General features: G+C 58.4%; 1 protein-coding gene across 1 annotated transcript; it reads left to right on the top strand.

Annotated features, from left to right (window-relative positions):
• The first annotated feature begins 657 nt into the window (after window positions 1-657).
• GPR142 (G protein-coupled receptor 142) lies at window positions 658-3,554 on the top strand. Its single transcript, XM_007091214.3, has 3 exons — window positions 658-741; window positions 1,589-1,747; window positions 2,650-3,554. The coding sequence occupies exons 1-3, from the start codon at window positions 717-719 to the stop codon at window positions 3,519-3,521; spliced, it is 1,056 nt and encodes a 351-aa protein (XP_007091276.1). The 5' UTR covers window positions 658-716; the 3' UTR covers window positions 3,522-3,554.
• The last annotated feature ends 7,041 nt before the right edge of the window (window positions 3,555-10,595 follow it).

The following is a 10,595-nucleotide window of genomic DNA, read 5'->3' on the forward strand; positions in this document are numbered from 1 at the left end:
CAGTGACTGATATTCCTGGGGCGGGGGTGGGGCGGGATGATCTGTTTCACCGAGGCTGGAAAAACAACAGCTTGTGGGGGCCACTGGGTCTGGGTTTCCCTGAGTGGCCACTGTCATCACTGCACACGGCTTCCTGCCATCCTTCCAGGCCAGTGGCCCCCAGACAGCCTCTTCCTGGTCCCACTGCCTGCTGTCGCTGCTGGACTGACCGCTTCAAACGGGGCCCATAAGGCCCCTCTCTAGATCTGGGCCCTGCCCATGGTGGCCTCACCCCTTCCTGCCCTGTAGCGGTCCCCCCAGCCCTGAAGATGGAATCCTTCCTTCTGCCCTGAAATCCTCACCGCCCCCTCCCCCGGCCCCAGAGTGCCATGGACCATGAGGCAGCCTATCTAGAGCCCCAATCCAGCCCCCTCCTCAAGGCCTCCCTCCCAGCCTGACCCCTTCCCTGCCTGCACCCTGGGGGTTCCCAGTTTGCTCTCAGAGGCATCCACTGTATAGACTCATTCCCTCCCCCCGCCCCCAGAGCCTCAGCCCCACCCTTTCCTTCCTCCTCCTCCCTCCTCCCACCACCGACCTCTCTGTATTGACCAGCTAGGTCTCAGTGCCGCAGGAAGAATCGTGGGACAAACCACCCCTTGGAAAGCTGGTGATGCCGGAAGCTGCGGGGATCCCCCGCCAAAATCCAGGAGGTGACATAGGACTCAGGACCCAGGAGCATGACGCTTGAGGGGCGAGAGGCAGGTAAAGTATCCAGAACAGGCCAGGAAGGGAGAGGACAGTGGCCGGCAGGTGAAGAACAGGTGAGGAATCTAGAAGCTTGAAGCTGATCCAAAACGCGCTGAGTGTGGTAGGCGGGGAAACTAGGTTTAGCTGCAGGGGAGGGGTAGTGGGAGGAGAGGCGGGGGTTGTGGGGGGGGGAACCACTGGAGGGGTGCCTCCATAGGAAATCAAAAGCTGGACCGTGAAACCTAAAGACCTACAGTGTGGGCTGAGGGGAGCAAGGACCAGACTATGTGGTCACCTTACTCCTCTGGACTCAGTTTCCCTATCTGGAAACTAGGGCCGCCCCAGCTCCAATAGTGCCAGCTTATGATGGGGGCTGCTCCTTCCAGTAATGTCACTCCTTGGTGGTGGGAGGGGTGTGGCTGTTAAGTCACCGTCAATGAGAATCACCCAGGGTGCTCACTAGAATTACAGCTGCCTGAGCCCCACTCCCGACCCCCTGGCTCAGACCCCCAGCAGCGAGGCCCTGGAACGTGTATTTTCAAAAGGTGCCCCACCCCCACCCTTCTGTGCCGCACAGCCTGTTCCTGGGCCCTGCCTTCCAGGCAGAAAATGCACCTTGAGACATGCAATCGAGAAACAGCATCCATGGGAGCAAGAAACGCCATAGAGGACTTCTTCCCTCTAATGGGGGAGCCAGGCCACCAAGGGGTGGGGTGGGATGGGCCTGGCAATTGGGATTGCCATTTGGCTGGGCCTAGCTGGGGGCGTCTGCACAGAGTAGGGGTGAATAAAGATCTCAGGGTCGGGGTCAGGCTGCAGAGAGAAATCTAAGGCTCTAACTTCATCCTTCCACCCTCCCTAGCTGGCCAGCCTCAAGCCACCCTGGGGCCCCCAGCCAATGGCAGTGGGCCAAGCCAGGAGTTGGAAGGCCATTGGCCAGAAATCCCGGAGCGGTCCCCATGTGTGGCTGGTGTCATCCCTGTCATCTACTACAGCATCCTGCTGGGCCTGGGGCTGCCTGGTGAGTGGGAAGCTGGGGTCTGGAAGTTGGGGGTGGGCAGAAATGGGGCTCCTCCTTCGATGAGTACCCATCCTCTGTGTGGACCCCTGAGACCCAGGATCATAGACTCTCAGGATACCCTTTGACTCTATATGGTGATTTGGCTCGTTGGGGAGCAAAGCACAGTGGGGACTAAAAAATGAAGGGCCAGGATTTGGGGTGCTTAATGGCTAAAGCCAAGGTTTCACCAGAAGGGACAGTCTTTTCTGTACCCAGGAGTGGGCACTGCTGTAGGATGACTAAGTTCATGTAGGACTGCCCTCAACTCAGTCAAAAGCTTCCCGTGCCTTCCACCGCTTCTGAGAGCAGCAAAGCGGGGGGCAGGTAGGGAAGTGGATGTAAGAAAGAACAGGAGGTCTCCACCTTGGGGAATTACCCACCCCTGCCCGTGTGGAAGGCAGAGGCCTTGCCCTGGGGTGAAGTCAATGGCCCGTGGTGTATGGATGGATAGGGCAGGACTGATCTGGTTAGCCTCTCTGATAAAGTGAGGTTTTACTTTGTTTTGTTTTTAGTTTATGTATTTTGAGAGAGACCTAGAGCACAAGCACAGGAGGGACAGAAAGAGAGAGGGAGAGAGAGAGAGAATCCCAGGCAGACTCTGCTGTCAGCACACAGCCCCATGTGGGGCTCGAACTCATGAACCATGAGATCATGACCCGAGCCAAGATCAAAAGTCAGACACTTAACCGACTGAGCCACCCAGGTGCCCTAAAGTGAGTTTTAAGAAGGACCCGGAAAGAGGAAAAAGGAAGTCTGGGCAAGCAGGCAGGTGGAGAGGGAGATAATAACACCTTAGAAACATGGTCTTAGTAGCCCTTCTAACACCTCTGTCCTCTGCCCCCTGTGACCTCTGTCGCCATCAGTCAACCTCCTGACCACAGTGGCCTTGGCCCGGCTGGCCGCCAGGACCAGGAAGCCCTCCTACTACTACCTTCTGGCGCTCACAGTCTCGGATATCGTCACCCAGGTGGTCATCGTGTTCGTGGGTTTCCTCCTGCAGGGCGCTGTGCTGGCCCGGGAGGTGCCCCGGGCTGTGGTGCGCACGGCCAACATCCTGGAGTTTGCTGCCAACCATGCCTCCGTCTGGATTGCTGTCCTGCTCACGGTTGACCGGTACAGCGCCCTGTGCCATCCCCTGCACCACCGGGCCGCCTCATCCCCAGGCCGGACCCGCCGAGCCATCGTCGCTGTCCTCGGTGCTGCCCTGCTGACCGGCATCCCCTTCTACTGGTGGCTGGATGTGTGGAGGGACGCGGACCCCCCCAGCATGATGGATGAGGCCCTCAAGTGGGCTCACTGTCTCATCGTCTACTTCATCCCTTGTGGCGTTTTCCTGGTCACCAACTCGGCCATCATCTGCCGGCTGCGGAGGAGGAGCCAGAGTGGGCTGCGGCCCCGGGTGGGCAAGGGTACAGCTATCCTCCTGGGCGTCACCACGCTCTTCACCCTCCTTTGGGCACCCCGGATCTTTGTCATGCTCTACCACCTGTATGTGGCCCCTGTCCACCGGGACTGGAGGGTCCACCTGGCCTTGGATGTGGCCAACATGGCGGCCATGCTCAACACAGCAGTCAACTTCAGCCTCTACTGCTTTGTCAGCAAGACTTTCCGGGCCACCATCCGAGAGGTCATCCATGATGCCCACCTGCCCTGCATCCTGGGGTCACAGCCAGAGGGCATGGTGGTGGAACCTGTGCTAAAGCCCCCGGGAATTCCCAAAGGGGCAGAATTGTAGAGGAGGGGCCCAGCCAGGGTGCTCGGGTGTGGCTCAGGGCCAGATATACTGCTGCCTTTGTGGTGTGCCCACAAAACTGTGACACCCTACTTTGCAACTAGGGGTCGGGGAAAGGCTCCTTCCTGTGAGGGAAGCTCCCCGGGTGCAGGGGGGTACAATTTTTCCAGCTTTCCCATTAGCTTCACCAGCAACTCCCACTTCTTGGAACAAGGAGAGGGCTCTGCCAGGCACAGGCTGATAGTGTCAGCTGCCTTGGCATTCATTCCTTTGTAAGGGACATTTCACCTGGCACGTTATGAAGGCTAGATTGACATTGATTGGATGAGTGAATGAAAGGCAAGATGGATGGATGGATGGATGGATGGACGGATGGACAGACAAGTATGAATGGTTTCCAGCCACCACCACCCCCACCCCTCTCCCCCAGAGCCTATATCTCCCTCCCCGAGTCAATCACTTCTCTGGCTTCCAGTGGCCAGGGTGGAAGGAAGTTATCTGCAGGATTCCAGCACATTCTGGCTGGGGGAACCAAACGTTTTGCTTGGGAAAGGGGATGATCTTAAAGCAGATTAGATGTCCCAGCCCTGGGGCGACAGAACCCCTTGAGTCTCAAGCATCCTGGTTGGATTCCACTCAACTCCCTGCCCTGGAGCCAGAATAGGTTCAGGAGCCCAGAATAGCCTAGGGTTTTCATTGTTGGTGATGAGAAAGGAAGTGCCCTCTCAGCCCAGGGGCAGGAGGATGGGAAGGGAGGATCTAACCCATTCCACTCGGAGGAAGGCCTCTTTCTCCATTATGGGGAGGGAGGAGATGGCCCAGCGGATTGGGTCCCTGGGGCTCTGCCCGCCCCTCCCAGCCTCTCCTGGGCTCTGGGAAAGGCAGCTGGGAGAGATTAGCAGATGCACCTCCCACCTGCTCCAGGCTTTGGGTAAACACATTAGTGGCTGCTTTCTGCTTTCTAGTCAGTCTGGCTGAGCTGACCTTTCCCCTGAATGGGAGGTCCAGGCTGGGGCCCGCCTGCACTCAACCCCTTAGTGGCGTGGCCGAGGCGAAAGAGCCAGAAATGCATGCCATCAGTGCAGAATAAATGCTCACCTTTCCCTCTTTCCTCTTCTCCCCAGAACAAGTGTCCAGGAGGGGACTCTCAGCCACACCCAAAGGGGAAAAAGGCAGGCTCTTCAGCTTTTATCCCTAATTCTAAACTTTATCCGTAATTCTATTTTTTTAAGTTTATTTATCTACTTTTGAGAGAGAGAGAGCACACACGGGGCAGGGGCAGAGAGAGAGGGAGTCACAGAATCTGAAGCAGGCTCCAGGCTCTGAGCTGTCAACACAGAGCCCAACGTGGGGCTTGAACTCACGAACCGCGAGATCATGACCTGAGCTGAAGTTGGACGCTCCACCAGCCGAGCCCCCCAGGCGCCCCAGACACATTTGGTGGCAAAACCTGACCTGACCTGACCTGACCTGACGCAGGGTGATGGGGTGTTGATGCCGGGGTTCCCTGCAGACTCTCTGGGGGTGTGGTTACACCCAACGCAGAGGACAGGCCACGCATGATCTTTCTCTGTTCTGAAAAGTTCTGAATTCTGGTCCCTCTGAATTCAGACGCCTCTGGTCCCACGAGAGATGAGTGGTCCTTCAGAGAGATGAGTGGGGACCCACAAGCTCCACCACTGCTGGCACAGCACAGCCCGGGCTGCCCCTGGGTGCGCATAGGGCACCGAGGGCTCCCCCGCAAGCGCCTCCTGGGCGCAGACTGTGAGATTATGACCTGAGCCGAAGTTGGACGCTGAACCGAATGAGCCACCCAGGCGCCCCCCCAGGGTGTTAATATTCACACGACCCCAGGTGTACCCACGGGGAGGGGGGCAACATCAGTTTTTCCGAATGGCCCCTGAGTGGTAACCATCTTACAGACTGAGGAAGCGGGAGCACGGGGAGGTTAAAGGATGTGGCTCAGGGCCCTCGGCTGGTGACAAGCGCGGCTGCGGGTTCCTGGTCCTGTTCCTGCTCCTCCCGGGTGCAGCAGATTAGGAGAAGGGCAGCGTCAGGGATGCTTTGCATCACATAACTTCTTGGTCCTGGACTTACCGGATTTGGGACCCACTGTCATATTTTCCGAATAAGATGTATTAGACAACAGTCCCTTTTAACCACGTTTGTAACCTTTAACAAAACCAAGAGCCCTTCGCCGAAATGTAAATGGCAGTATTGTTATGCAGCTTCCTTTGTGCGTCTTGATTATCAACTCTCACCGGCTCCTGGCAGGAGAACAAGATGGCAGTGGCGAGGTGCCCCCCCTTCTCTTCTTCGCCAACCCGTCCGCGAAAATACCCTTGTCTCCCGGAGTTGGCTGTAGATCGTTCAATTCCACACTTTTTTTAATGTTTATTTATTTTTGAGAGAAAGAGACACAGCGTGAGCAGGGGAGGGGCAGAGAGAGAGGGAGACACAGAATCCGAAGCGGGCTCCAGGCTCTGAGCTGTCAGCACAGAGCCCGACGCGGGGCTCGAACCCACAAACCGTGAGATCATGACCTGAGCCAAAGTCGGCCGCCCAACCGACTGAGCCACCCAGGCGCCCCTGAGAGTACCTTTTAGTTCAGAAAAGCTCTCCTTAGATTCCTACTCTTGATTGAGACGCTGCCCCCCACCCTTTTTCCGGGTTCTCAGGCAGGAGAGCACATGTGCTGTGGCCCAGGTTTCCTGGGTCCCCTTTGTCGCTTCTGTGGCCAACAGAGCTTCCTGTCCTGTCTCCAGGGCTCAGATGCTTGCACAGCTTTCCAGCATAGCCCACCATTCACTGCTACCTGCACTCGCTCGCCGGGTTCTCCCACGTGGGTGTCAGCACCCGGGACTCCCCGGGCACGCTCGCTCCCCCAGCCCCTGCGCTGCCTCTGCGGATTCATTTCCGGCACCTTGGAGCTTTCCCCTTGAAGGGCTCCACTGCCCTTTCCCCTTTGCCTTTCCATCCAAAAAAGGAGACCCGCTGGTTGGGTAAATGGGGAGCACGGCTGTCCCCGTCCTCCCGGGGTGGGGATTGGGAGCAAGGAGAGAGGCTTCTTGGAGGACCTGCTGTTTTTGGCAACCAGGCTGGGGAGGGGCCCCCCCAGAGAGCAAGACTTACTGAATTAAGCCTTGAGCCCTTTGGTCGGCCAGGTTGTAGACGTGCCGGCAGGAACAAGGGATGGTCTGGGACCCGGGAGTCTTGAGGGTGGGGGCTTTCCCCATGCCTGCCTCCGTTGTCAATGGTGAAGCTAGAGTTCCGGGGAGGAACATTTGCCTGTCGCTACGGACTCAGACAGCAGGGGGCGCTGCAGGACCGGCTGGATGGAAACCCTCAGGCAGGGCTTGAAATCAGATTTAGAGGAAGAGCCAAGATACTGCAAGGAAAGCGCGCCTGCCTTGGGGCCCAGAGCCAGCAAGGAGTGGTGGGGTGGGAGGGACCCGCTGTTCCCCTTGTCACTCTCCTCCACCCTGAAGCCACGCCAGCTGCCACGCTGGGGTTGGTTAGCCCAGGCAGCCCACGGGTCACTGTAGTTTTCTCAGATCATTCTGGAGGCTGGGATGGCTTCCTGTGCGTGGCACTGTGTGAAGGGCCCTTTCATTGGCCTCCTCCCTCCACCCTCCACGGCAGGGTCCAGCCAGCCCCTCCCGCTGGCCTTAGATTCAGCAGAACTGCCTTCTCCGCTGGGGGGAGGGGGGTGGGGCAGGGAGAGCTTGCCTGAGTTCAGAGCCCCAGGGCCTTGATCAGTGCCCCTGGGGTCCCACCCACCCCACCCTAGTCCAGTTCCACCTGGACCCACCCCCTGGCCAGTGGGTCCTGGCTGGTGGCAGCCACTTGGACATCCAAGGGAGTTTGAGCCTTGGCAGTGGCCCCACATGACAAGGATGGAGGGAAAGGGGCCGGGGAGGTGAGGAGGGAGGGAGACTGCCAAACCTCGCCATGAGTCATGAGCAGAGGTGGGACCCGGGGTGGTTCCATCCATGGCTGGAACCTTCCCTAGAGCTGCTCCAGAGCTCCTCCTCTGGCCACAAAGCAGGAGGGAGAGTCTATGGCCCGCCCACCTTAGTCCCCACCCCACTGAGCTCGCCAGGCTGCAGCCCCCCATTCCTAGCTAGGACGGCCTGGTGAGGCTCGGGGGCAGGTGGAAAGGCAGACCTAGGCTGAGGGTGCCATGCTGGGGTGTTTGCCCACCATTTAGGGAAGAAGGGAAGGTGGAGGCTGATCCAGGGCCAGCCTTCCACGGGACTCCCACTGCCTCCTGTCTGGGGCCACTCCCAGGCCTTCACACCTCTCTGTTCAAGTAGCCTGGAAGGGGGACCCCCTAGCCCCTGTGCCGGGGAGAAGGTGGGCTTCCTGCCATGCACTCCCTCATCTTCTCTGTAAAAGGAGAGCTGAGTGGGTTAGGGCCTGACTTAGCCCCAAGCCACCATGAGATTTGAGCAAAGGAGCCCCCCATCCCCGCCCTCCTTTATCACCTTCTGGGCAGGAGCGTGAGGGGGCGGTGAAGGCACGGGTGGTCTCCTTCCTATAGGTCCCCCTGGAGCCTGGCTCTAAGATCCCATCCCTCTGGCTGCTGTGAGGGGACGTTCTCCTGCCCTCCAGCTAAGCTGGGCAGAGGCTCCTTGGGCACCACCCCATCTCTGCCCTCTCGTGGCTGCTGGAGGTGAAAGAGTTAACTGGTCTGTGGTGTTTCCTTCCAGGACTTGCCTAGATGTATATTTAGCAGGCAGGGCTAGGAATGCCAAGATGCCCCGGGGGAACTGCAGCCCCTGATTCCCTCAGCACCTCTCGGAGGCTGGGGGTGGGTGAGTGGGTGCTGTGGGGATGGGAGAGTGGAACGGGAGAGGGTCCTCTAGTTGAAGGGGGCAGGGATGTGTGAGTTGGTTTGGAATGGGAGGCTGTGGTCTCATGGAGGGCGTTCGAGGCCCCGGTGGGGAGGGCGTTGCTCTTTTTCTGTGGGAGGACAGAGTGACCCAGTCTCCCAGGGACGTGGGAGGATTGTTGGGGAACAAGGCTGGGATCGATGGGCAGGGCTGCTGGGAGGGCTCCTTCGACCACCTGCTGAAGTGGCCCTGGGGCCTGGGGATGCAGGAACTGTGTATCTGTGCCAAGGTGTCCCTGCTGGTCCGAGCGCCCACCCGGCTGACTGCAGGTGGCAAGATGGCCATGAGCACCGTGCTGGCGCTGCATTCGGCAGACCCGCAGACTTCATGAGGCTGGGGCTGGGGCAGAAGAGTGCCTCCAAGGGCTCCCCACCCAGAGGGAGAGTGAAGTCAAGGAGGGAATACGGTGGGGGGGGGAGGGGCGGGGATAGGGATGCTGATTCCCGAGTATCTAGACTCCGCGTGTGCACCAAGGGGATCCGGTCTTCCAAATCTCTGGACCTCTGGGATGATTGGTCATGGGGACCATGTTTTGTTGGTTCATTTGTTAGTTTCTCAGTGGGGTGTCTGCACCTTCCTGGGACCCATGGGGAATTTGGCAGATCTCAGGGTCCCAGCCCCAGGATCATCTGTCACCCAAGATGACAGAGGGTAACCCTGTCATCTTCCCCCATGAATGGAGCCACTCAGCCAGATCCCAGAGGGCCCCCAACTTGTCCTAGAACTGACCACTGACACTCGCCTGGGGCACCTGCACCTGCCGCTGGCCCTTCCCCACCCGGCAGAGGGATGGGCTCTCGGTTCGCCAGAGCGAGCGACAGGCCCTTCCAGAAAGATCCAGGGATTGCCTGCCACCAAGACATGCCAGTCGTTACTGGTTTTTGTCTGTCTTGGTTCTCCTGACCTGGGCACCACCTTTCTAGAATTTTTGGTGCCACAAACTCACATGGAGGCAACTAACCCAAATTCCTTCCCCAGAGTGCCCTCTCTACAAACAATGAAGACAGCTGGCCCTTCTCTGACACCAGTGGCCTGCATGACCTTGGGGAAGTCATTTCCAACCTCAGGGTATTACTTGCAGCACCTTGTACAACACGTAGCATCTTCTGAGCATTTCCCACATTCCAGGCTTCAGGCTTAGTGTTTCGCAGGCACCGTCTTGTAGAATCCTCATGGTAACACTACGAGGCAGGAATTATGATGTCCATTTTATAGATGGGCACACTGAGGGTCAAAGAGGTCAAGCAGTTTGCCCAAAGAACACACAACTAGTCAGTGGGGGAGGCAGAGCTCGGATCGGGCCTGTTTATCACTGGGTTCTGTACCTCGAACCACTGGGCAAGGCTTTGGGAGATGCTGGAGGGGGCCCCGAGCCCAGATCCAGAAGGCAGGTGTGAGGGGCAGTCTACACATCCAAGCACACATGAGGCACATGCTCCTTTGTCTAGCTCCCGGAGTCAGGTGAAAACAGTGAGTAGTTGGGTGTAAAGTTGGAAAGGCCTCTCTGTATGGCCGGCTGAGCTTCTGAAGGGGCTTGTTAGGACTGTGCTGTAGGAAGATCCATCTGGTGGCGGGGGGGGGGTGCTTACGGAGAGTGGATTGACTCAGGAAGCTGAAGACCCTTTAGGCCAGCGACATAATCTAGACGAGAGAGGGTGAGAGGCCAGGATGGAGGGGAAGAGAGAGATGCTCCTGCGGGGCCTGCTGAGTTTGGAGGAGACCTGGGGACAGAGACGGGGGAAGGCTCACCCGCTCTGTGGCCCCTGGAGCACTGCTGGGGAGAGAGAAGGTTGTGGAAGGAGCTGTACACAGAGAGAGAAAAGGACCCGTTCCTCCTGTGTTATGACGTAATCCCCTGTCATAATCCCTGACGTAATCCCTCCATCACAGGCGCGTATCCACCACCGCATGAACTGGGGTCTTCAGCTCTCCCTGCCCTACTGATCATGCTGTGCCTGTGGGGGCTTAGCCTGGGTGCAGGCACTCAGACGCTGAAACGTCCCCAGAGGTACTCTGAAGGGAAGGGATAGCTGGGGGATGGGCACAGAAAGCCACGTACCCTGGTGGCCCTTGGTAGCCGGGCCTCACCCCTCTTATTTCTTGCTTCCTCTTTTTGCACTGGGGACCGTCCTTATGGTGCTTACGTGGCTGCACGTGAGGAGAACAGGCCTAGAGGAGGCTG

Source organism: Panthera tigris, chromosome E1 (assembly GCF_018350195.1).
Source record: "Panthera tigris isolate Pti1 chromosome E1, P.tigris_Pti1_mat1.1, whole genome shotgun sequence".
Taxonomy (NCBI): domain Eukaryota; kingdom Metazoa; phylum Chordata; class Mammalia; order Carnivora; family Felidae; genus Panthera; species Panthera tigris.